The sequence below is a fragment of the Ascidiella aspersa genome, chromosome 2 (assembly GCF_963924565.1).
Source record: "Ascidiella aspersa chromosome 2, kaAscAspe10.2, whole genome shotgun sequence".
In the NCBI taxonomy this organism is placed as follows: Eukaryota; Metazoa; Chordata; class Ascidiacea; order Phlebobranchia; family Ascidiidae; genus Ascidiella; species Ascidiella aspersa.
This window is the reverse complement of record NC_139448.1, coordinates 9,396,780-9,424,708: the sequence shown is the minus strand read 5'-3', so window position 1 is coordinate 9,424,708 and position 27,929 is coordinate 9,396,780. Positions and strand designations below refer to the sequence as shown.

Below are 27,929 nucleotides of genomic sequence, written 5' to 3'. Positions count from 1 at the left end.
GTCAGTAACAGCACAATAGTCTAGCAAAGCTAGCAAACTGATCATTTATTATATTTTAATATTTTTTTTTATTATGATACCAACAATTTTCTGATACTTTCACTAAAATTGTGACAAATTTTGACCTAACGTCTTGTCTCACTTAGAACAATTACATCAGATCAAACATAGCACGCTAAGAAAGCGAAAATCATGCAATCTGACATAGTAATTTCAGTGGTATGACGTCTCGATTTTCATTTTTTACAAAATGCTTTATGATTTGTTTAACCTGTAATCTAAATATCAACTGAACTCATTCTTGTTTTAGGATGCTTTGAAAATTTTTCAAAGATTTTTCGTATAATCACGCACATCCTAACCACATAATCTATTTTTTCTGAAACTAGAGATGTTTGAACCTGTAGGTTGCGTAATGTCGTTCGATTTGAGTGTGATTTTGCTGCTCTAGCAAATCACATAGCATTAAGGTATAATGAAGTTTATGAAGAAGAAATGGAATCTTATTCGCCTCGGATTTCTTGCCGTTGGGTTTTGTACTCTGTTCGCCGTTTATAATATCGACAAATTGAAAACGAATCTCCTAAAGGAAAAGCAAGGAGTTAATACGTCGCAGATCTTGTTAAGCGACGTTTTGTTCACAGTTAAAACTGGTAAAAAGAATCACCGAACAAGGGTGGAGATAATTCTCAACACGTGGTTTAAGCACATTTCGAGGGACCAGGTTAGTTATACAAACATAAATATAATAGAGATAAGAAGTGTTTAATTGGCTCTGTTCGGGAACACCTTTTGCCTCGGCTAAATCAAACGTCCCATACCTACAAAGCTGCACTTTGCTCGAGGTAAACCTAAGTAAAGGCTTGTCCAAATACATAGCCTCGTTCAATCCAGTTCAAGATAAGCCATGTTTCAATGAATCATTTTGCCTAATGACATTCCTTTATACCAGGGGTTGGCAACCTTTTTCTAGTCGCGGGCCAAAACTAAACTCAGAAAGGTCTATGTGGGCCGCACAAAATGTTAACTAAAAATTGTGTTACTAAAATTTTAGAACAACTGTGAATCAGGCGAGCCTTTGAATTTTTTTCACTTAAAAACGTGTTCAATTACATTTAAGAAGGTAGTACAGTGTTGGCGCAAAGCGCGAAAAAAAGTGTTTATTTGGTCTAAGCTAATATTCGAGTCCACACGTCTTCATCCATACTACTTGTGAAAAGTGTAATAAAACTACTATCCGTGCGCACATGGCGAGCGAGGCAAGCGCGATTTTTTATACCGGCATTTCTTTTAAATTTCTTGCAAGTTTTTATTACATTGCTGAGAATAATAAAATGTTAAAAAATATATGTCCAATGTTTTTGAATACGTTTGTCAGCCTTCCACGCCGCAACGGTAAAAAAACGCTAATATATTTCAAATACAGCATCAAGCGTAAACGAACCGGGCATATTAAAATCATTCGCGCGAATCGCTATAGTCACAATAGTCAAAAAGTGTGTAAAATAGACTTAATTGTGCCTATTGTCAAATAGGCCGCGGGCCGTAGGTTGCCGAACCCTGCTTTATACAAACATTACGTTCACTTCCTAGTGCCCGCCCAATTCAAACCATATAGCCAACGTAAACTTTGGGGGAAACCATTTCCAAGTTGAAGTAAAGCTTAAAGGGCAAATCTGTAAAGATCCAACTTCTTATCTTGCCTATTTATTTTGCCAAATACACTAAGTTAAGTTTTTTTTCTACCACGATCTTTACCAAGTCATTTTAAGCCTAAGTAATCAAGAAAGAATTGATTGGTGCGATTTATAATTGGACTGTATTAATTTTCATTCAAATAAACAATCAAAAGTTCCAAAATGAAAGTTAATTACTAATGAAATAAGCTATTGTTGCCAGGCATAATATATAACGGAGTGTTGCTCTTCCAGCGGAATATATAATAGATCGAGAGTTTTACATGTCACGTCAGTATCCTGATGAAGACGTTCTGTATTGCACGTCGAAACGTCGATCTATTATATATTCTGCTGGAAGAGCAACACTCCGTTAAATACTAATGTTTGTTTTTTAATGGTTAAATATATCATCCGATATTCTTGTGGGAAAATATCAATTGTTCGTTGTGCATAATTACTCACAGATTAAAAATCACTGGCTTAGGCTGATGTCATTGCAATACTGCTCTTGCAGATCTACTTTGTCACGGACGAGAACGATGAAGAATACCAACGCAAAAGCGGCGGTCGCATGCACAATACAAGCTGCGGGAAAAGTCACGAAAGGTTCGGATGCATTCTACCATGCAATTACACACTGATAGTGTTTTAACATTTTGGCGGAACAATTAACATTTTGGCGGATGAACAATTAACATTTTGGCCGTCAATCTGTATTCAACAGAGGAAACGTAGATAAAATAACAAAAGGCGCAAAATAATGGCTATAAAAATCACCTAAAGTTTTCTGACCAAAGAGATTTGATTCTCTTTGTTCTGATCGATGTTAGCTCAAATTACTTGTTTCGACTGAGAGACTAAAATTGCCATTGAGGCAAAGTAGGATTTTAGGCAAAATATGTCGTGGCTTGTACAAATGCAAACATTTGTTCAAAAACGGTTGTGTTTTGTTCAAAAACCAGACTTCACGACGTGTCTTCAAACTTTATTCAATTGAGGAATGGTAAATAAACTAACAAAAGGCGTTAAACAAATAAATACGTATTAGATTTCAGCGACCGATCAAGCTGAATGACAAGATTCTACTTTTGAATGGGTAAAACTTGCTCAAACTGCTCTTGGGAACCCTAAAGTACTAACATTAAGTTTGACATCTACACGGTAATACAAGACTCACAACGTATATATACTGGTAGCGTTACCCAATTTCAGAAGCCCTAGGCTACTTAACATCACGTCGAATGCCAAGCGCTACAGGAAGTGCCGTCAAACTCTATTCAATAGAGGAAACGTAGATGAAATAATAATAAAAGGCGTAAAACAGTAAAAGCGGCCAACGTCTAAAAAGGGGTTTAAACGTCAATGCCATAGTTTAAAAACGTACATTAGCCTTCCCAAAACCCAACCGCCTTTATTTGCTTTCAGTTTCTCGATCCACCAAAACGGAGGCAAAGAATGGTGTAAGTCCCGAATGTAACGATAGTTATTGCCAAACAGTAAAAGGTAAAAATATATGAGAAACAAAACGTCAAAGGTACGGTACAAAAGTGGAAAAGAGATATACTTTAAAAAAGTGGAAACAAAGTGAAAATAACAACAGACGTGCAAACGATATGATATAGAAACAATACCGCGCACACAAACGATAAATATTCCGTGCAGCAATAGTAGGCGACATTGACAACCCTATACTTTCAAAATTTCCTACTAAATTTCTAGCCCTGTTCTAAATCATGCTTGACTCACTTTACAAATTTCAATGATCAAAACGAAAATAGTTTAAATCGCTGTAGAAACCATGTTATAGTAATAACTAATGCGATGTAAAAAAAATCGTTTAAAATGTTCTTATTTACAAAATAAGATGAAAAGACATTATTTTTTCGATTTGAAAAAACGTTTTCAGTAATTCGTTGTGTCATGTTTGATGTACATTATGTTAAAGCACAATTAACATGTACAGTCGGGCCAAAGATACTATAGGACAGGTATAACTGTAGTTATAATATCATTGGCAGCACACGCAATAAACGGGTTATTTGCGTTATCTCTGTTGTATTTAGTTTACGGGGGTGGCTGGTATGCGCTCTGCGGGCACACGTCCCACATATACAAACACGACGCCATTGTATTCGTGAGCCTGTATTCCAAAGGCTAGTACCTTCGCATGACGAAACAAGTAAAATTTCTAAAAAGCGCCCCACTGTCGAATGACTCCGACTCTGGTCAAATGTGCGATTTTGTCGAGTCCCGAGTCCGGCCCGGAATATGTAGACTCTCAACATCGTTTGTAAAACGAAATATGTTACGTCAATGTTAACTCTTTAACGTAAAACACAAACATTTCATTTTCTGGCGTATAACGTTGTACAAAAATGTTATATAGGCGTAGAAGTGTAGACGCTTATCACCGATTATAAAACGACATATATTACATTAATTTTAACCCCACGGAAACTTATAAACCAGGGGTCGGGAACGTTTTTAGCTTAGAGAGCCATAAAAGCTTAATGCTGCATTTCCATGAGCGTCATATAATATTTTCAACATCTAGTTTAGGTTGGTAAAAATAGTGATTTTAAAAGTTTTTTTTTTTTTATTTCTACATATTTAGCGCACAAAAATGCATTGGCAAAGTTTGCAAAACTTTAATTACGGTTGCCATGATACGAACTGTCCTTGTGTTATTCTGTATGTTATTTTGTTTTTCGATGTTTGCAAACATGCGCAAAAATAAATTGAATCTGAATTTGAACGGGGCCTTTCAGATAATAGGAGATACCGTCAAACGGACTAACAGCCACGTACAGACCAATAGGATTCACGCGAAGCGCGGAAAAAGTTGCTACTTTGTTTTAACTAAGTGTTTGAAAGGGGTTATACTATTATTGTCAAGCATATCTGGACATCGTACATTTTAATTGATTTTCTTCCTTAATTCTAAGTTCGTTTTCATTTCAGAAAAGACTTGTGCTGCAAAACTGGCGAAGAATTCGATTTGTTTTTCCCTTATGCGAACAAAAAGTGAGTTGGTCATAGTTTTTGTTAATTAATAGCACACCGAGGGCTTAATATAAGAATGAACGCCCCAAATTGACGCCGCTGCTTTACTATCAAGCATCGTGACCGTTAACGAAACGTAAACCATGAATAAAGTAAGTTCTTTTGCCTACACTTTTATCATGGGACGGTTTAAACATGTGTTTGTCTATTTATTGGTAAACATTTATTGGTTTGCTTTTACAATGGTTAAAAAGCCCGTTGGCGTGCCGCTTTTTTCATCGTTCTTCCCGCTTACAATGCTACTTAAAAAATTAGATTTGTGCAGCCACCAGTTTTCAACAAAGCGCTTACATTGTTTTCACAAAACCATATAGAAAAGATATAAGTATATTTTGTGCGTTTCGTTTAACATTTGAATACATAGGTGGTGGTGCCGTTTCGATGACGACAACTACGTCAATGTGGATCACTTACTGGAAGTACTTAACCAATATCGGGCAAACGATTCCATCTACCTAGGCAGAAAGAGCGTGCCATTTCACAAAGTGATGAATTTATTTAGACATGTTTAAAACTTGATAATAAATTTCAAAGCCGAAAAGGTCAAGTCTCGATAAGAATTATAAGAATTGCGCCACACCGTTTATAAGTAATGTTTTAATTTACTTCTCGTTCTCAATCACATTGCCTGAAAAAGATACAACTTCGTATCTAAACGTATTAATCAAGATTATGTCGATCTGCTCGACCTTTTCGGCTTTGAAATTCGTTATCAAGCTACATTACAGAACCGTAGGGGAAGTGTGGGACCCATGGAACGGATTTGTTTTTTTCGGTAATATCTACAACTCAAAAACACTCGCAGTTATTTTCTTTGGAAAGCTTACCGCTATGGGTACCTACATGGAAAAATAATTGAAATCCGACATATCCTTCTAAGTTTTTTTATAAATATAAAAAACGTGGGTATTCCAGAAGTGCATAACTACTAAGTTAATGGTGTAGAAATAGTGACACAAGAAAATTTATTTTAAGAAATAAATATAAAAACACATGGAAACAAGCACAAAATGCTAAAAGATATTTTATTATTATTTTTAATAGAATGTGCCGGGGTTTGTTATATCAATTTTTTTTTCTGTTTTATGAGAACATATCTGCAAATATAATAATAGTCAATCAAGTGTACGATTTCGTCGAGTCCCGAGTCCGACTCTGACTCTACAGTCTGTATTCCGCCAATTTATGTAACTAAATACGGTGGGTATTTAGCAATCCACTCATAGGGATGTCATATAAGCCACTCAACAAATGGTTCGAAAATATCCACCATATCCTATACCGCTATAATAAACTGCAATTGACGGCAAATCGGTTTTTGGTACTGCGCATGCGCACGCCGGACAAGGGACTCTGGTAGTTTTACGTGGTCTTACTCGAGTCCCGAGTCCGACTCCTTCGAGTCCCGAGTCCGACTCCGCAGCCCTGGTCCTTTGAACAACCCCTTATTAGATGTTCTTGTCTTAAAAGTTGGCATACTGCTATCCTTAAAATCTAAGGATACAATCACAAAATGATCGAGAGACCAACGGAACAGACTGTTCCAAAGGTCCTCTAATCGCATTTTTAATAAAAACACTCATGGCAAGTACTCTGAACCAAATTAATCAAACTAACTTTCAACATGTACCTAGAAATCCCCTCTCTCCACAAAATAATATTCACTACTTTACAATTACCTAAAGACTATCAAAACACCGTACGAATATCAAGCTAAAAAGTACATTTTTCACCTAGAAAAGTGAAAAATTGGAATAAATCAACCATTTCCAAAAGCACGCTGTAGAACTTTTTAGAAAAAGTTCTGTACACAAAATCTCATTCCCTCAACCAAAATTTTATTTCGTTCTGCCAACAGGGGGTATGCCAGTGTACCATTGGTCCCCATGTTCCATGGTTCCCGCACTTCCCCTGCATAAATATAGCCAGGTGTAAAATTGTCGCAGCAGTTTTAGGTTGGTGTAAAAGGTAAATTATGTCACAATGACTTAGTGTTTTTTTTTGGTGAGCCAGTATTTAATTTGTGTTGAATTTATTACAAATAAAGCGCTATTACAGTATTTGCCTTTAAGCGTTAGATTAGCTTTAACAAAGCCAAACTTTTCTATTTTACAGCGATGGACGAAGAAAGGGTACCAGTTATATCAGTTTGCGACTGGCGGAGCGGGAGTGTGCATTACAAGACCCCTGTGGCAAAGAATGAACCCGATTTGTGGGTAAGATGAACACAGTAGTGTGTATACGGTTTGCGTTTTTTCTACCCGCAAAACTATGTAACCTTGTCCGACATATGGTCCTTTTGAAAAATGGTTAAAAAGGACCATTATGTGAAAAAAGTTGCCCTCGTGATGACATGTTGCCTATATTTTAACCAGGACAACACGCCTATCGCGAAATGCTTTAAAGCAGTGCTTCTTAAACTTTTTTAGTTTTGTTCACCCCTAGCATTTATCTCCAGATTTCATTCACCCTTTGTCTCATGACATAATACTCTCTCGATTTTTTTTAATCAACTCAAGCTAAGTTTTATCATGGCAAATTTACAATTTTTCGAGTCCATAAATATAAAGCTACAAAAGCACTAAACACAGTCACCAAGTTTTTGTAGTTATACACTCAGTGCAAACCAACTTTACTATTACAATTAGCCAAAAAAAAAAACAGTTTAGTAGTCGATTTACTGCAAAGCTATCATCCATTTCTGAAGGTTCACCCTTATTTGCCCCTTTTGGTTGGTTCACCCTTGCAAATATCGTATTCACCCTAAGGTGAATCATTCACCTGTTTAAGAAACACTGCTTTAGAGGCTCCAAACGACACCTGAACTGAAATGTATAGGCAATATATCTGTTGTCAAGCCCACAGCATGTAGAACACTCAAATGTACGTGCGCGGATGTAAAAACGGGCCAATAAAACGCGAATATATGCAACTCGCATACGGATAAAACTTGTACGTAATCTACTTACAGCACTTACAATCGATATTATTTGTCATTACTCAAAGTACTTTATCAATTTGGTATTAGATCGGCGCTAATATCACCCTAGTATCAGACGAACACCACTATCATTTGACGTCAGGTAGCGGCGCCGATTCAATAACATGGGGCAACTAGACTACTGGCGGCCGTGAGTAAAATACAGACTGTTTATATCACCATTTATAGCTAAACGGTTGTGCACCTCTGATTTACTAATCATATACCGCACCTATATACCCGAATAAACAGAGATGATCAAGGATTTGTTTTGAGAAACATCATACATTTTTACGGCATAGCATGAAGTTAACTCATACCTTTATTCTATTTATTCTTTTTTTCTCTAGTATTCAAAGCCAGTGATTTTATGAAATGTTAAGAGAAATATATTTCGCCAAAGGCATTGTTTTTCGCAGGAAACAATACAATGTAAACATAAAATTGGTTGGTAGCAATCAATTAAAACGTTAAAACAACAGAAGGATTTAAAGTGACATCAGTCATCACTAAATAGAAGTTGCAAATTGTGTATCAATAAAAGTGAAGTGTTGGAAAATGTAATCAGTGATGATGGAAATGCGAAAAAAAATAGAGAAAGAGGTTAAAACAGATAATACAACCTGCTTGCCAGTTTTAAAATACACTGGCAAATATATTACGGACCCCTAGAAACCACTATCTTAATAAATGGAATACATTGTCAACCACAAAACGTTTGAGGTCAAATGAAGACATCTCGATCTTACCCGCAGACAAAGGGAACTGTACTGTTATCATGCACCGCTTAGATTACGACAAGAAGATGTCTGACTTATTACTGGATACTTCGACTTACAAACGTTTAAAGCGTGAACACGTAAGTCGGAACGCGTCCTTAATAAGTTTGTGGGGAAATTACACACAGAGAGGCAATGCATTTCTGAAGCCGCATTCCATCAACTGCATAGCACGGACGGCTCCGCCCCGCACATCAATGGATTACCAAAAATCCACAAAGATGGCATCCCTCTGCGACCAATTGTTTCGTTTGTTGGTACTCAATCCTGCAACCTTGCGAAGTACCTAGCGAGAGTTATTTCTCCGCTCGTGGGCAATACAGAATGGATTGTTTCGAACTCGTCCAAGTTTGTTCAAGAGATAGCACAGGTGCCGCCCCTGTCCAACGAAGAGGTAATGGTATCGTATGACGTTGTGTCACTTTTTACAAGTGTTCCTGTTGAATTGGCAATGAACATCGCGTTATCCAGGATTATAAACGACTATAGCCTTAAAGACAGAACACCATGGCCCCCGTTGGATATTGTGGACGGTCTGCGGATTTACTTGGAGCAATCCTTTTCAACATTTAGGGGAAGCTTTTGCCAGTAGGTTCAAGGCACAGCGATGGGTTCCCCGGTCTCTGTGGTTGTCGCGAACATGACAATGAAAGCGCTTAAGGAAAAAGCCCTATCAACATTTGCCTACCCACCAAGATTCTGGCGGCGATATGTTGACGACATGTTTTGTGTCATTGATAATAACGAGGTTGAGGCATTTCTACGGCATCTCAACGAGGCGCAACCAGGCATTCTGTTTACCATGGAACTCCAATCGGTAGACTGTCTTCCATTTTTAGATGTTCAGGACACAAAAACCGATGACGGTGTCTTGTACTCGAAAGTGTACCACAAGCTAACGAGTACCGACAGGTATCTCAATTTTCGATCTCATCACCCCACATACCAGAAAAGGGGTGGTTCGTTCCCTAAAAAATCGGGCGCGACGCTTGTGCACACATAGTGACGACTGCGAGGCGGAACTGGCAAACGTTCGCAAAGCCCTGCAATATAATGGCTACCCCAATTGGATTCTCCTTGATCGACGGGAAACTTGTCCCAAACAGGTGACTCATCCAAAAACAGAGGGTTTTGTGACACCCTAGTACATACCAAAACTGACGGATATTTTGCGGTATGTTGCGTGACTTTGGTGTAGCGGTTGGCGTCCAACCTGCCAATACTCTCCGCAAGCTACTGAGTCACCCGAAAGATCCAATCAACACCTTTGAACAACGTGGTGTTGTATATTCTATTCCCTGCGCCGAATGTCCGTTAGTATATATCGGGGAGACTGGAAGGTCACTAAACACCCGTCGAAAAGAACATCAACGGGATGTTGCCAACAGCGACGCGAAGAAGTCGGCCCTCTCCAATCACGCGGTGTCACAGGGCCACCGTATTGATTTCAATGCGGCGTCTGTTGTGGCCCGGGAGCCTGACTACAGGAAAAGACTATTTCTTGAGTCATGGAATATTCACCAACGGGGCAACACAATGAACATCAAAACAGACGTGTTGCTGTCAGCGTGCTACAGGCACCTGCTTAAAGGTTAGAGTTATCGCGCGGTGTTTGCGTTGCGTTGTAACGTTGCTTGCGTTCCATTCTTTTTTCTTTATTATTTTTTCCTTTGTTTATTGTGCACTGTACTAGTCACATTCAGTGTTATTTACCCTGATGAAGACGACCTGTATAGGACGGAACGTCGAAACGTCGGAATAAAAAGTTACTTTGCCAGAAGAGCTCTATAAACTTCACAAAACGTAAATTTGGCAAATATTTTTCCAATTTAAAAAATATATTTTTTATAGAAATGGGACTTTTGTGAACGCGTGTGAAAACCTGGCTTCTAACTCGGACGACTGCACCCTGGGTTACGTCATCACCTACATGCTGAAAGTTCCCATCGTCGAGTCGTTCCGATTTCATTCGCACATTGAGAAGCTGGGAACGCTTAACGAGTCGGACTGGATGAACGCGGTAGGAACTTTAGGATGAAGCATGCCAAGCAGTGTTGTAAACAAGTCATTTTGAAATTGCCTAAGTCGCAGTCAAGTATATGAAAAATAACTAAGGTCAAAATCAAGTCCTTCGTAAAAACAGTAATTTAAGTCCCGGTCAAGTCATTATTAGAGCAAGCTAACTTTTAGTCATTAACATAAAAATAAAACTTTAAAGTAAGAAAAATCGGTAAACTTATTTGTACATGAGCTATATCTCAACTAACGTACGCAACACATCGCAAGCAAATTAATTTACTTGCAAAAAATGGGATAAACAACCTTTTTTTAAATATATTTAGTCATCTCAACTAATCTCAAACCAATTTATTTGACATAATGACTTAGGTGAAATGGAAATCAACACAAAATTCCATATAAGCCTGCGATTAAAATCTTCAGTTTTTATAGGTGGAAATGTTTTTTATGGAATGCGAATGGGTAGTGGAAGTAAGTCGGAATAGTCCGAAACTGGGTTCCGGTAAAATATTTTTTTCCATTACACCGTACAGGTAAAAATTTGACTTTTTAGCGGGTCATAACCCTTCTTCACCAGACCATCCCGCTATTACCTTGAATTCCTCGGGTTTTTTAAAGATTCTTATCTCGTTGTGACTTTAACTTGTGACGTCGTCTCAGAAATTTTTATGCGTTTCGTTAAAGAAAACAATTCTGCTTTACCCCTGACTGGAATTAAGCGGAACCCCTACTGAGGCCTGTATAACATTAGACAGGTCGTCGAAAGTAAATATATTGATTACATAATAATCGATATGCCTTACTGACGATTATCATCGAAGCACTATCAGCAATTCGCCTCATGTAACACAATTAACCTTCTGTTCTTACTTCTCGGTTAGGCTATAAAAATTATAAAGCTAAATGTTTACACAAACAATTCGCAAGGGTGATTCACACAAAAAGCAATGTATTTTCAATATTTTTCATAGCGGAATAACAATAATTTCGGTCAAAAGACGAGTTCCACACAGTTCGTGTATTTTGTTAAAATTTTAGGTTGGAGAGGCGTTACTTTAAAAAAAAGTTACATGGCAAAGATTTTATCGATCCGCGCAACGCGAAGTGTGGGGGGATGGTCAGGTGCCCCCCTCCTGGATCCGTCCCTAGTGCCGTTAGTATGTCATCCCTGGTTATAAAGCAACCGTAATTCAACTACCGCAAAATATTAAAAGCTTCTGATGCATTTTTGATAGTGTTGCTGTCTAATAAAGACCACCTACTTATCATGAAATATAGTAAAAAAAATTTAAAATAAAACGTTTGATGCGTACTTAACTGAATATTGTGACATTTGTAAAGTCCTATGATCTGTTTAAAACAAGTGGGTTTGACAATCTAAATTCTAAATCATTTAGTTAAAGTAAATATAGAATTTAAGTTACCCCAACTTAGTTTAAACTTAGAAGACTATCTACCAAACTTTTAAAACCTTACAACACAACAAAATGTAAAGTTACCAAAAATCCAATAAACCTGCTTTTAACAGTAGTTAAGTTCTATTCACACCATAAACTCGAAAAAAATTAGTTGCACTTTATAGTCGGCAATATAAATGTGGATTTAACAATGTTGAAAGTATAATTTTTCGTCAAATCTTAAGTTAGAACCTAACTTATATTGAGATCCACCAGCTTGTAACAAAATACAACAAAATTTGATTTATTTGCATTTCGCTCTAAATTGTGAAATTGGACAAATTTGACTTATCAAAGTTTCCGAGGCAGATTTTTGACCGATCGTGTTTTATCTTACCTTTACAGGCGACCTTAAGCTACGCGTACAAGAACACACTACAGCTTCCGCCCTCGAACAATACGTTCAAGTTTCAAAAGGATCGCAGCAGAATGCTTTCGGTACACTGCTGGTTGCATCCCAAAGATCCCATTTGCCAGTCGTTGAGAGATTGAGCTTCTGTACAACCTATGTGCTCCCTCGACCGCTGTGGGAAAATTGGCGAGAATAACAGCTGCAAACGGTTTTTGGGAATAATAATTTTTGGTGAAGCTATAAAACTTGTTACTGTTCCATTGATGTGTCCAGCCCCAAGTATTCTTACGTTTTACTCCTTTAATAGTTTATTAATTGTTACGACTTTCTTCAAAATGTGTATTTTAAACTACTTTTCAAATTAAATCTTGTCTTAATGCAAAGTTCATATTACGGCATATTTTCTTCGAAAAAGTGACAAATAGTACTTATCCCACTTAAAAACAACTGACCTGCTAAGATTATTAACCTGTTTTGGCCTGGTATATCCCCTTGTTTAACTCTTTTCAAAGTTCATTAAATGTCACGACCTTATTCAATTTTTTTTTCTAATATTTCAAGGTGCAAACGTTTACTAAATTCTTCACCTTGACTTTTGTACTTTCTATGCAAATGTAAATTAGGCACTTCCTTGTTAAATGTAGTTCAAATTGTACTCTCTTTATTCTAGTGATGTCAGTAATGATCTAAAACAAGTATTAGTCAAAATGTCGAACTTGGGGTAAAATACATTTTTAATTATTTAAACCGTACCAGTGGCACATGAACATAATTATTAGAATCATCACGCAAGTTAGGCGATTGCATGCATTGAAGCTAAATTCACAACTTTAAAAGATTACACTATACAGATTATAAATTACAGTGAACGAAAGAAAACATTCTTGTACATTAAAAATTGCATAAAAGTAAAAGCACCGAACTGGGGAACACATAAAAACCCTGATCTGAAAAGATAAATTTGCATTATTGGTAAAAGTGTGATTCTAGTATAAAAATTTGCGATTAAAAAAGCGGATGCGCGGTTAGTAAACGTGAAATTCGGCGGCAACAGAATTATTACAGTGGACAGTGAACACAACATGCCGAAATTATATACAATAGCAAAACAACAGAAATTTTATAAAATAGTTTGAAGTTTAGTGATCGCCAAACGAAAGAATCAGAAAGCAACGTATACACATTAAAATATATACTTTTTTTCGAACAAACCCAGGCGAATTAAACGACAAAAAGTCACTAATCGAAAAAAGGTTTGTTTTTAGAATTGATTTGTTTTACATTTTTAAATTCTCCCATATATTTCCGGGCTCCTGCTAAAAAAATAGAAAGATGCCTATAGCACCGCGCCCCTGGGAGTATTGACAACAGGAGGTGATCTCTAATCGATTAGCGTTCTTCGAACTTCATCTTATAGTGATGAGGAGCGTAGACCACGCCCAATATCCCCTCCGCTATAGGAATGGGGTTGTCTGGGTCGGGTAGAATTCTAAAATTTCTAAACTTCTGCAGGATGGTGGAAACAAAGACGAAGACCTTCAAAAAAGGAACAATTGTTAGCATTAGTAGGACACAAAAGAGAATGTTGAAATGTTTTTATCGTTTTTACCAATTCATGCGAACATCAAGGATTTTAATTTAGGACATCAAGATTGTTAAAGAGAGGGCAAGAGTGGCAATTTTACCCCTGAAAGTAACACAAAATGAACCCCAACGACAAAGAGAAAAAGTTGAAAAGAAACCCATCTATCATTGTGCTTAAAACCCACACCCATATGTACTTTATGCCTGAATAAACTTTGTTCTGCGTCAGTTTCACAGATTTAATTGTGTTTGGTTATAACATAATATGGCAAACATAAAATAGAAGTATTCGTAAAGTTTCCTTTTTTATAGATTTTTTTTGTTACAAGAACACGACAACTTTATTGCACGTAACAAAATAAACCTGAATCTGACCATTGGGTCAATCAAAGGTTTTTAAAGGCTACGAGGTTGAATGCACCTGATCAACCACAATAGGCTACTGTTAATTAGTACTTATGGCTAGCCACCTAAAAATTCAAAGAGTCGTAGATAGAAAACCGCTATCTGCCATGCAGTTTAATATGTCGGGCCCAAACTCGTTGAGGCACAAATGAATTCTAAACCACTCGACCACATTTTTGGTCGAATCGAACAAGAATGCTGTCACAATAAATTTGCCTTTGCTTAGTCTTATTTTTTGTAAGAAAATTAGACCCATTTCAACAGAACAAGCCTAACCCTCGATTCTGGCTTGGTTTTGTTTAGATCAGTGGTTCTCTAAGTTTTTTTTCCTATTCCTCCCTTAAAGGCTTGAACAATGTTAATTCCTCCCTAAAAAATTACAAAAGGAATATTGCCAAAATTTCACAGTATGGATATGATGTGCAAGGTGCGTTTTTATGATTTATCTCAGAGATATCAGTGATAATTACAAAAGTAGGGTACAAAGCGTTATTCATTGTTAATGTGAACCATGAGCTTCATGTTTAAAACAAAAACAATGAAAATTATGCAGAATGTCAGTTTTTCCCGAAGATCACCGTTTTTGCAAATGTACAGTGTTCCCTATTTGGTTAAAATGCCTGTAATGGCACTAAAACCACATTCAACTTAATATGTAGTCGGAAATGGGAGAAGTGTTTGCTCTGCAACGGTTAATTTGGCATACTTTTACGTATTACTTCTACCATGCTTTTACAACCATGCTAAAACAAACAAACAAACAGTATAAAACAGACACCTGGTGCTAGTGAACTTTACTTACTGTGACGAAACAATAGACATTGTAAACCAAACAGAGTCTATTATGACATAGATTTAACACAGTTAAAGCAGCATATTGTCTTCACATAAGGCTACTTTGAGTCTATAGTAAGTAGACGTTCCCATTTAAACCTTGAGCAGTTATAGTTATATGTGTTATAATTATCAAATAATAAAAATTGAGCCATTTTCATCCACTTTTCCTCCCCAATTCCTCACTGGAACAAATTTCCTCCCAAAAATTTTGAAATTACCCCCAAAGTGAGCCAAGTGGCTCTCTTTGAGAACCACTGGTTTAGACTGTATATATAACAAGGTTTCCATGTGTTTCGTACGTACAATTTACTATAAATTTTGGGGATACTGTGGCTCACGGCTATTTACCGACTAAGAGATTTTGTGTTTATTGTGCAATTTACGCTGTAACGGCATATGCCCCAGATTTATTGTTTACTCGCACCAAAGTGTAAATGCTAAATGTGCTGTTCCGCGATTTCCCGGCGGTCAGCAGTTCGATTGTCTGTGGCAACTTAAGGCCGCTATCCGCTTGTAAACAGGATCTCTTTTCAGTTAACGTGTTGTGCGGTTGACAGAGCTGTGCTGTTCACAGCGCTGTGTTGTTTACAGTGTTGATTGTCCGCCTACTATAGTTTCAACTGGGTGTTCGCTTATCTGACAATACAATTAATAATCACCAGAAGCATTGTGGTTGGCAAACGAGTTATACGCACGCAACCTTCAAGCAACCTTAAAACGAGGGTCAGAAGCTTCAACTAAACTAATCTCGTGCCCCACAATACAAGAGCTAAAATCTTTTTCTAGACTACACTCACATTTTTTTGTTTTTAATATTTTTGTTTTTTACACGGCTTCTTAGCTTTTCAAATTTTACTTTAATCAAGTTTAACAATTTAAATTGCTCTTCTACCATAAATAAATTCATATTATTTAGTTCAAGTTATTTTATGTGAAAACACTAATTCATTGTTGCTTATAAGAGCAAAAAGTAGAGCAAAACCAAATAGAAGCCAAAACCACAACTTTAGTTATTTGTTATATTTCGGATGTAAGTTCAAAATATTTTTGCAAAGTTTTGAACAATTCTTTCAGATATAACTATGTTTAATTACGCCGACACACAAAAAAAACTTCAAGTTATTTCTATTCAGAAACCATTTGTTTATACATATTGTAGAATAACTTACCATACAGATCATATATGCACACCGCACATCCAGGGCCGGATTAACCATTAGGCTAATGAGGCTATAGCCTTAGTTAAGCCCTTACAAAATTCGGCCCTCAGTTAGTTTTATTTTATTCAATAGTTGGAATTCAATACAGTTGCTGCACGACTGGCGTCTATTGTCACCATTATGCAATTTCTGCGAACTAGGTTTGGCGACGTGGCACATTGTTGCATTATCATTGGATTATTAATCGTATTTGTGTATTAGTTGCCAGGTTAGTTAGAGCAGTGGTTCTCAACCTTTTAGCTTACGGTCCGGTAAAATTTTAAAACACGTTTTGCGGACCGGTGGTCTTCCAAAAATCAAAATTCACCCAAAATGTAATTACGACATAAGTATGCAACTTTAAAGCAAATAATTGAAACTTCAATTTAATGAGCGATTTGCTGCTGTCTTTTTGATAGCATACGTGTTATACGTGGTTCTATTAAGTTTTTCACTTAAAACTGGTGTTAAAGTTTAAGACAGAAACGAGTTGTAGCCTACTTTTAAACAGTTGGGCAGAACACTTGCAGCATTGTGACTTATGATAAACTGGTGAGTCAAGCTTTTAACATCTTGCATTTTGCAATTGAGATAAAATTGTAATATATTTGGCGGACCGGCAGGAAAGTTGACGCGGACCGGCCGTTAAGAACCACTAAGTTAGCGTGTTTTTTTAAATGAGGTGTGGGGCTCTAGGTTCATGAAAGTTATGGTATTACGCCCTTCTCTAGTGAATTAGGCCCTTCTCAAGTAAACAGACTTAGGCCTATATAATACCCTTAATCCGGCCCTGCGCACATCATACAAACGATCACTCTAAATCTTTCGGATCGTTATGTATTATATGCTCGTATTTTTCGTGTATTACGTATATCACCATTTTTATTTGTATATATGGATACATAAGAGGATAAATAACCTGTGTTCTTTATATTTGGAAATGTATTTTTCACTCGGTGAATGTTAACCCGAATATGACAAATTAACTTGGTTAACTTAGTCTCTAACGTACTACCGCAGTTTAAAGTTATAAATTAGTTGGTAATATATGACAGTAGTATACTTTTTGGTCAAAATATGGGGCATCGGAATCCCAATCAAACACCATTGGTACGTTTAATTTCTGTTGAACGTACCAATGGCATAAAGAAACAAAGTGGATCTGCAGTTTCTGTAAAAGTGTAAACACAACATTAATCCAAACAAATCACAGTGAATAACAATTAAACCCCGTGCTATGCTGTTTTTTGTCAGAAGATCTTTTAAACCATTTATATTGTAAATGCCTTTTTTGTTTAACTTTTTGCATTTGCCTCCCGTGCGGCGGCGCTAAAAAGACACAGTCTTGAACTGACAATGTTTAATGGGGAAGATACTTAAACGCCTATTGTGAGGTTCCAGTTTAATGGCGTAACGTTTGGGGAAACCCCCTGAGCTCGAATAAATGTGTTGAAAATTGTTAGGAAGAATGCAGTTAACCACAGGCTGGGTGTTGTTGGGCATATTCTTACAGTGCGTATAAGTTGTCATTTAATGGATATTGGTAAGTCAATTTTTCTGCTGGAAATTGGTACGACTTCTGGATTTTAATTTTTTTTTACAAAATGCCTTATGATATGTTTAACCTGTAATCTAAATACCAACTGAATTCATTCTTGTTTAAGGATTTTTGGAAAATTTAAGGTGCCATGCACATCCTAACCATACAATCTATTTTTTCTAAAACTATAGGCTAATTTGAACATTTAAGTTGTGTACCGGCGTTCGATTTGAGTGCGATTTTGCTACTCTAGCAAATCACATAGAATCAAGGTATGCTGTCAAATGCGACTCTAATGGAGTTTATGAGGAAAAAGCGGAATCTTATTCGCCTCGGATTTCTTGCGGTGACATTTTATATTCTGTTCGCCGTTTATAATGTGGACAAATTGAAACCGAATCTGTTGAAGGAAAAGCAAGCAGTTAATACATCGCAGACCTTGTTAAGTGACGTTTTGTTCACAGTTAAAACTTGTAAAAACAATCACCAAACAAGAGTGGAGATAATTCTCAACACGTGGTTTAAGCACATTTCGAGGGACCAGGTTAGTTATACAAACATAACTATATAATAGAGAAAAGAACTGTTTAATTGACTCTGTTCGGGAACATTTTTAGTCTCGTCCATATCAAACCTCCTATATATACCTACAAAGGTGCACTTCGCTCTAGGTAAACCAAAGTAAGGAAAAGCTTGTCTACATACATAGCCTTGTCCCATCCATGATAAGCCATGTTTCAATGACTCATTTTGTCTAATGACATTCCTTTATACCAGGGGTCGGCAAACTTTTTCTAGTCGCGGGCCAAAACTAAACTCAGAAAGGTCTCTGCGGGCCGCACAAAATGTTAACTAAAAATTGTGTTACTAAAATTTTAGAACAACTGTGAATCAGGCGAGCCTTTGAATTTTTTTCACTTAAAGACGTGTTTAATTACATTTAAGGAGGTAGTACAGTGTTGGCGAAAAGCGCGAAAAAAAAGTTTTCATTTGGTCTAAGCTAATATTCGAGTCCACACGTCGTCATCCATACTACATGAAAACTGTAAAACTACTTAGAAACGCGATAATTTTAATGGTTAATCTTCTTCAGTGTTTGTTAACCTTTTTAAGTCCCTGCGCACATGGCGAGCGAGAAAAGCGCGATTTTTTTGGTATACCGGCATTTCAAGTTTTTATTACATTGCTGAAAATAGTTAAATGTTAAAAAATAAATGTCCAATATTTTTGAATACGTTTGTCAGCCTTCCACGCCGCAACGGTAAAAAAGCGCTTATATATTTCAAATACAGCATCAAGCGTAAACGAACCGGACATATTTAAACCATTCGCGCAAAGCGAAAAAAAAAATAAAAAAATTGTTCGCACTTTATAGTCAAAAAGTATGTAAAATAGACTTTGTTGTGCCTATTGTCAAATAGGCCGCGGGCCGTAGGTTGCCGAACCCTGCTTTATACAAACCTTACGTTCACTTCTAGTGCCCGCCCAATTCAAACCATAGCCAATGTAAACTTTGGGGGAAACCATTTCCAAGTTGAAGTAAAGCTTAAGGGGCAATTCTGTAACCAATCCAACTTCTTATCTTGCCTATTTATTTTGCCAAATACACTAAGTTAAGTTTTTTTTCTACCACGATCTTTACCAAGTCATTTTAAGCCTAAGTAATCAAGAAAGAATTGATTGGTGCGATTTATATTTGGACTATATTAATTTTCATTCAAATAAACAATCAAAAGTTCCAAACTGAAAGTTGAATACTAATGTTGGCTTTTTAGTGGTTAAATATATCATCCGATATTCTTGTGGAAAAATATCAATTGTTCGTTGTGCATAATTACTCACAGATTAAAAATCACTGGCTTAGGCAGATGTGATTGCAATACTGCTCTTGTAGATCTACTTTGTCACGGACGAGGAAGATGAAGAATACCAACGCAAAAGCGGCGGTCGCATGCACAATACAAGCTGCGGGAAAACTCACGAAAGGTTCGAACGCAGTGTAGCATGTAATTACACACTGATAGTGTTACACGAATTTCAGGTGCCCCACTTATCAATTTGGCGGATGCCAAGCGCCACACATATTGCCATCAAACTGTATTCAATAGAGGAAACGTAGATCAAATAATAAAAGGCGCAAAATTAATTTCAATGATCATAACGAAAATAGTTTAAATCACTGAATAAACCATGTTGTAGTAATAATGCGATGTGAAAAAATCGTTTAAAATTTGCTTTCTTTACAAAATAAGTGTAGACGCTCATTACCGATTTTAAAACGACTTATATAATATTAAAATGATGAAAATAGTAATTTTAATAGGATTGTCTATTTTATTTCTACATATTTGGCGCGAAAAAATTCATTTTGCAAATATTGTTTTCCTGAATTTTAAATTCGTTTTCATTTCAGGAAAGACTTGTGCTGCAAAACTGGCGAAGAATTCGATTTGTTTCTCCCTTTTGCGAACAAAAAGTGAGTTGGTCATAGTTTTTGTTAATAAATAGCATACCGAAGACTTAATATAAGAATGAACGCCCCAAATTGACACCGTTGCTTTACTATCAAGCATCGTGACCGTTAACGAAACGTAAACCATGAATAAAGTAAGTTCTTTTGCCTATACTTTTATCCTGGAACGGTATAATCGTTCTCCCCGCTTACAACGCTACTTAAATAGAAAAGATAAAGTATATTTTGTGCGTTTCGTTTAACATTTGAATACATAGGTGGTGGTGCCGTTTCGATGACGACAACTACGTCAATGTGGATCACTTACTGGAAGTACTTAACCAATATCGGGCAAACGATTCCATCTACCTAGGCAGAAAGAGCGTGCCATTTCACAAAGTGATGAATTTATTTAAACATGTTCAAAATTAGATAATAAATTTCAAAGCCGAAAAGGTCGAGTCTCGATAAGAATTATAAGAATTGCGCCCCACCGTTTATAAGTAATGTTTTAATTTACTTCTCGTTCTCAATCACATTTCCAGAAAAAGATACAACTTCGTATATAAACGTATTAATCAAGATTATGTCGATCTGCTCGACCTTTTCGGCGTTGAAATTCGTTATCAAGCTCCATTACAGAGCCGTACATAAATATAGCTAGGTGTAAAATTATCGCAGCAGTTTTAGGTTGGTGTAAAAGGTAAATTATGTCACAGTGTTTTTTTGGTGAGCAAGTATTTAATTTATGTTGAATTTATTAAAAATAAGGCGCTATTACAGTATTTGCCTTTAACGTTAGATTAGCTTTAACAAAGCCAAACTTTTCTATTTTACAGCGATGGACAAACAACGTGTACCAGTTATATGAGTTTGCGACTGGCGGAGCAGGAGTGTGCATTACAAGACCCCTGTGGCAAAGAATAAACCCAATTTGTGGGTAAGATGAACACAGTAGTGTGTATATTGTTTGCGTTTTTTCTAGCCGCAAAACTATGTAACCTTGTCCGACATATGGTCCTTTTGAAAAATGGGTAAAAAGGACCATTATGTGAAAAAAAGTTGCCCTCGTGATGACATGTTGCCTATATTTGAACCAGCACAGCACGCCTATCCCGAAATGCCTTAAAGCAGTGCTTCTTAAACTTTTTTAGTTTTGTTTACCCTATAGCATCTATCTCCAGATTTCATTCACCCTTGTTTCATGTGTATAAAAAAAAAAATCTTGTTTACTTCCGGAGATATTACGCAAAGAATTTCGAGCTGCCAAATTCCCCTTGGTGAATCCCACCAGAAGGCCTAAAAGACTAAGTGGCAAACCTCCATGAGCTGGCTTGGAACTCAAACAGCACACAATAGAAAATTGCATATACTCAAGTATTCTATGATGGCAGTGCTGGTCCGACCGTAATGCGTTTTATATGAGAATGGCAGTCCTGGGCCTTTTTGTAATAACTTTTTTTTTAATAATTTTTTTTATTTTATTTTATTTTTTATTTTTTATTTTTTTCTATTTTTTGTTAAATTGAAAAACAAAACAGGATGGCAATCATGGGCCACCAAAAAATTCTTTTTACCCTGCAGTGAATCATTCACCTGTTTAAGAAACACTTCTTTAGAGGCTCCAAGCGACACCTGAACTGAAATGTATAGGCAATATATCTGTTGTCAAGCCGACGGCATGTAGAACACTCAAATGTACGTGCGCGGATGTAAAAACGGGCCAATAAAACGCGAATATATGTAACTCGCATAGGGATAAACCTTGTACGTGATGTACTTACAGCACTTACAATCGATATTATTTGTCATTACTAAAAGTACTTTGGTATTGGATCGGCGCTTATATCACCCTAGTATCAGACGAATACCATACTATTACTTGACGTCAGGTAGCGGCGCCGATTCAATAATATGGGGCAACTAGACTACTGGCGGCCGTGAGTAAAATACAGACTGTTTATATCACCATCTATAGCTAAACGGTTGTGCACCTCTGATTTACTAATCATATACCGCACCTATATACCCGAATTAACAGAGATGATCAAGGATTTGTTTTGAGAAACATCATACATTTTTACGGTATAGCATGAAGTTAACTCATACCTTTATCCTATTTATTCTTTTTTTTTCTGGTATTCAAAGCCAGTGATTTTATGAAATGTTAAGAAAAATATATTTTGCCAACGGCACAGTTTTTCTCAGGAAACAATACAATGTAAATATAAAATTGTTGGAAAAAATGCAATCGGTCAAAAAGTGGAAAATGCGAAAAAAATATAGGAAAAGGTTAAAAAAAGTTTTAAAATACGCTGTCCAGTTTTAAAATACGCTGACAAACATATTACGGACCCCTAGAAACTATCTTAATAAATGGAAAACATTGTCAACCACAAAACGGAAATTTTTCCAATTTAAAAAATATGTTTTGTTATAGAAATGGGACTTTTGTGAACGCGTGTGAAAACCTGGCTTCTAACACAGACGATTGCACCCTCGGTTACGTCATCACCTACATGCTGAAAGTTCCCATCGTCGAGTCGTTCCGATTTCATTCACACATTGAGAATCTGGGAACGCTTAACGAGTCGGACTGGATGAACGCGGTAAGAACTTTGGAATGAAGCATTCCAAGCAGTGTTGTAAACAAGTCATTTTGAAATTGCCTAAGTCGCAGTCAAGAAAAATAACTAAAGTCAAAATCAAGCCCTTCGTAAAAACAGCAATTTAAGTCCCGGTCAAGTCATTATTAGATAAAGCCAACTTTTAGTCATTAACATAAAAATAAAACTTCAAAGTAAGAAAAATCGGTAAACTTATTGCACATTAGCAATATCTCAACTAACGTAGGCAACACATCGCAAGCAAATTAATTTACTTGCAAAAATTGAGATAATAAACAACCTTTTTTTTAAATATTTCGTAAACTCAACTAATCTCAAACCAAATTATTTGACATAATGACTTGAGCCAAAGTAAAATCAACACAAAATTCCATATAAGCCTGCGATTAAAATGTTCGGTTTTTATAGGTGGAAATGTTTTCTATGGAATGTGAATGGTAGAGCCATGAATAATTGCTGCTAATGACTTTTAATGTAAATTTAAATTGCAGTGTAGTCAACTTAATGTTTAGCATCGTACTTTGTTCCGAGATACCTTTCATGTCCCCGTAAATCCCCCATTTTAATGTTTTTTGGGAAAGTTATACTTATGCTGTATTGTAATGAGTAGTGGAAGTAAGTCGGAATGGTCCGAAACTGGGTTTCGCTTAAATAATTTTTTCCGTTACACCGAACTGGTAAAAAACTTGACTTTTTAGCGGGTCATAACCCTTCTTCACCAGGCCGTCCCGCTATTACCTGGAATTCCTCGGGTTTTTTAAAGCTTCTTATCCCGTTGTGACTTTAACTTGTGACGTCGTCTCTGAAGTTTTTATGCGTTTCGTTAAGAAAATTTTCATCGTTCCTTTAAAAAAACAGCTCTTCTTTCACCCCTGACTGAAATTGAGCGAAACCCCTACTAAGGCCTGTATAACATTTGACAGGTCGTCGAAAGTAAATATATGGATTACATAATAATCGATATGCGTTACTGACGATTATCATCGAAGCACCAAGCAATTTGCCTCATTTAACACAATTAACCTTCTGTTCTCACTTCGCCGGACATTAACAAAATTATAAAGCTAAATGTTTACATAAATAATTCGCAAGGGTAATTCACACAAAAAGCAATGTATTTGCAATATTTTTCATAAAATGTAGATAATAATTTCATTACTTTGGTTAGTAAGCCCGCTATAAACAAAACAAATGTTTTCGCCACATAATACGTAAATGGTAAAAGATTGAACATCTCCGTTTCAAATGTAAAAAAACGATCAATATCAACAGATTGGTGCGAACGCTATTTTGCACGTTTATCGGTGAACAGAGTCCACTGCAGATATTAAACAACGTGTGGTGGCCTTGTTGCTTTCGCCAGTCCGTGTTTTAGCCGTTGTTTGAAAGGAAATACAACTTTTATAGAAAGCACGGCACTGCGTAAGGTGGTTATTACTGCATCGTGCGATAAATGTGTTTCATTGTAAGTAAAAAATCATTCTAAACAAATATGCAGTGTGGTCTTCCGAGGGCTGATTCGGGATTTTGTTTGGGGGAGCTATGAAAACGTATTTAGAGTTAACATCAAAGAGTTACATCGAAACATTAGGTCAAAAATAGTTAAATTAATAGCTCCACACTGTTAAAGTATTTTGTTAAATTTTAGGTTGGAGAGGCGTTACTGTAAAAAAAGTTACATAACAAGATTTTATCGGTTCGCACAATGCGGAGGGGGGCATGGTCAGGTGTTCCCCTTCTGGAACCGACCCTGGTGCCGTTCATATACCACCCTGGGTTATAAAGCAGCCGTAGTTAAACAACTGCAGAAATATTAAAAGCTGCAGATACATTTTTAGATTGTGAAATCGAATAACCCTGCCTTTAACTAGTTAAGTTTAACTCAAAAAGTCGGATTTTTGGTCAAATCTGATGTAAGAATCCAACTCATGTTAGAGCACACCAGCTTTTCACAAGTACATCAAATCGGAATTATCTGCATTTTGCTCTAAATCGTGGAATCTGATAAATTTTCATTTATCGAACATTTCGAGGCGGTTTTTTGACCGATCGTGTTTTGGCAACTTTTTACAGGCCACCTTAAGCTACGCGTACAAGAACACACTACAGCTTCCGCCCTCCAACAACACGTTCAAGTTTCAAAAGGATCGCAGCCGAATGCTGTCCGTACACTGCTGGTTGCATCCCAAAGATCCGATGTGCCAGTCGTTGAAGGATTAAGCCTCTGTACATCCTATGAGATCTCCCGACCGCTGTGGGAAAATTGGCTGGTTAATTGCTGCAAACGTTTTTGGGGATAATAATTGTTGACCAATTGGACTTACAAGCTATAAAACTTGTTACTGTGGCATTGACGTGTTCCATATACAAATATCCTTAAGTTTTACTCCTTTCATAGTTCATTAATTGGTACGACTTTCTTCAATCTGTGTATTTTAAAACTACTTTTCAAATTAATTCTTGTCTTAATGCAAAGTTCATACTACGGTATATTTTTTCGCAAAAGTGACAAATAGTACTTATCCCACTTAAAAACAACTGACCTGCTAAGATTATTAACCTGTTTTGGCCTGATATATCCCCTTGTTTAACCCTTTTCAAAGTTCATTAAATGTCACGACCTTATTAATTTTATTTTGTAATATTTCAAGGTGCAAACTTTTACTAAATTCTTCACCTTGACTTCTGTACTTTCTATGCAAATGTAAATTATGCACTTCCTTGTTAAATGTAGTTCAAATTGTACTCTCTTTATTCTAGTGATGTCAGTAACGCTGATCTGAAACAAGCATTAGTCAAAATGTCGAACTTGGGGTATAATTTCTTTTTGAATTATTTAAACCGTACCAGTGGCACATGAACATAATTAGTAGAATCATCACGCAAGTTAGGCGATTGCATGCATTGAAGCTAAACACAGCGAAACCTAAAATACGCTGGCTCAGGGTTAACGAATGAACTTTAAAAGTACTTTGAAAGAATTCACAACTTTAAAAGATTACAAAATACAGATTATAAATTACAGTAAATGAAAGAAAACATTCTCGTACATTAACAATTGCATAAAAGTAAAAGCACCGAACTGAGGAACACATAAAAACCCAGATCTGAAAAGACAAATTTGCATTGTTAGTAAAAGTGTGATTCTATTATAAAAATTGCGATTAAGAAAAGCGGATACGCGGTTAGTTAACGTGTAATTTGACAAATTTGCATTGTTGCTAAAAGTTAGTAAAAAAATTTGCGATTAAAAAAAGCGGATGCGCAGTCAGTAAACGTGTAATTTGACAAATTTGCATTGTTGGTAAAAGTGTGATTTTAGTATAAAAGATTGCGATTAAATATGCAGATACGCGGTTGGTAAACGTGTATATTGGAGGGAACAGAATTAGTACAGTGGACACAACGTTGGAATCCGATTGCGGCGGCACAGCCAAATCATATACAAGGGCAAATCAACCAAACTTTTCGTCATGTTTAAATTGTATACAACAGCGCAAAAGTTTAAAGGTTAGTGCTCGCCAAACAATGGGAAGAAAAGCAACGCATGCACCCTAAAATATATATATATTTTTTCAAACGAACCCATATTAATCAAACGTTAAAAAGCGACTAATTGAAAAGACTGTCGTTTTTGGAATTGCTTTATTCGGCATTTCTCAGTTTTCCTATTTTTTTTTTTAATTAGAAAAAAGAACACCGGCTCAAAAAACATAAAGTAACCTATAACTCCGCTACACTGTGAGTATTGACAACAGGAAATGATCTCTAATCGTTTAGCGTTCTTCTAACTTCATCTTAAAGTGATGAGGAGCGTAGACCACGCCTAATATACCCTCCGCTATAGGAATGGGGTTGTCTGGGTCGGGTAGGATTCTAAACTTCTGCAAGATGGTGGCAACGAAGACGAAGATCTTAAAAAAAACGAACAATTGTTAGCATATGTCACAAAAGAAAATGTTGAAATGATTTTATCGTTTTTACTAATTCATGTGGACATCAAGGATTTTAATTCAGGACAAAATTTTTTTTTTTTTTGTGAAGTTAAGTAGAGGACAGAGTCGCCATTTTAAACGTGTCTGAATGCAACATTAATTAACCCCCACGACAAAGAGAAAAAAAATAGGTAAAAGAAGATATGTACTTTATCCCTGAATAAACTTTGTTCTACGTCAGTGTTAGAGTTTGATTGTGTTTGGGTATGATGTAATGTAGCAAACATAAAAGAAGAATTCATGAAGTTTGATTTTTTATAGATTTTTTTTGTTACAAGAACACCACAACTTTATTGCACGTAATAAAATAAATCTAGAGGATGAAAGGTTTTTGAACGTTACGAGGTTGAATGCACCTGTGCAACCACAAGACTGGACCACCTATAAATACAAAGAGTCGTAGGGAGAAAACCGTTATCTGAAATGCAGTTTAATACATTAGGACCAACTAATGGAAGCACACATGGATTCTAAACCACTCGGCCCCATTTTTAGTCGAATCGAAAAAGGATGCTGTCACGGTCCTTTTGCCTTTGCTCATCCTTACATTTATTCCAAGAAAATTCTACCCATTTCAACAGAACAAGCCTAACCCTCGATTCTGGCTAGTTTTTGTTTAGACTTTATATATTACAGTGTTTTCATGTGTTTCGTATGTAAAATTTACTAAGAAATTTTGGGGATATAAGAGCTAAAAATTATTTCTAGATCTCACTCACATTTTTTTTGTTTTTAAGGCTTCTGTTATTTACACAGCTTCTCAGATTTTCAACACGAACTCATTCTTGCTTATAAGAACAAAAAATAGAGCAAAATGAGCCAAATAGAAGCCCAAATCACAACTTTAGTTAATTGATATATTACTGATGTAAATTCTAATATTTTTGCAAAGTTTTGAACAATTCTTTCAGATATAAATATGTTTAAATACGGCCAAACAAAAAAAGAACCACAAGTAATT

General features: G+C 36.3%; 2 protein-coding genes and 1 pseudogene across 2 annotated transcripts; all 3 read left to right on the top strand.

Annotated features, from left to right (window-relative positions):
- Positions 1-115: 115 nt before the first annotated feature.
- On the top strand, positions 116-25,290 carry LOC146163483 (beta-1,3-N-acetylglucosaminyltransferase lunatic fringe-like). Its single transcript, XM_083380520.1, has 5 exons — positions 116-724; positions 2,194-2,285; positions 20,308-20,370; positions 22,787-22,955; positions 25,047-25,290. The coding sequence occupies exons 1-5, from the start codon at positions 476-478 to the stop codon at positions 25,191-25,193; spliced, it is 720 nt and encodes a 239-aa protein (XP_083236646.1). The 5' UTR covers positions 116-475; the 3' UTR covers positions 25,194-25,290.
- On the top strand, positions 6,862-12,469 carry LOC146163484 (beta-1,3-N-acetylglucosaminyltransferase lunatic fringe-like). The gene is made up of 3 exons (XM_083382609.1): positions 6,862-6,958; positions 10,353-10,521; positions 12,323-12,469. The coding sequence occupies exons 1-3, from the start codon at positions 6,942-6,944 to the stop codon at positions 12,467-12,469; spliced, it is 333 nt and encodes a 110-aa protein (XP_083238735.1). The 5' UTR covers positions 6,862-6,941.
- On the top strand, positions 9,109-10,345 carry LOC146163485 (uncharacterized; annotated as a pseudogene).
- Positions 25,291-27,929: the final 2,639 nt, after the last annotated feature.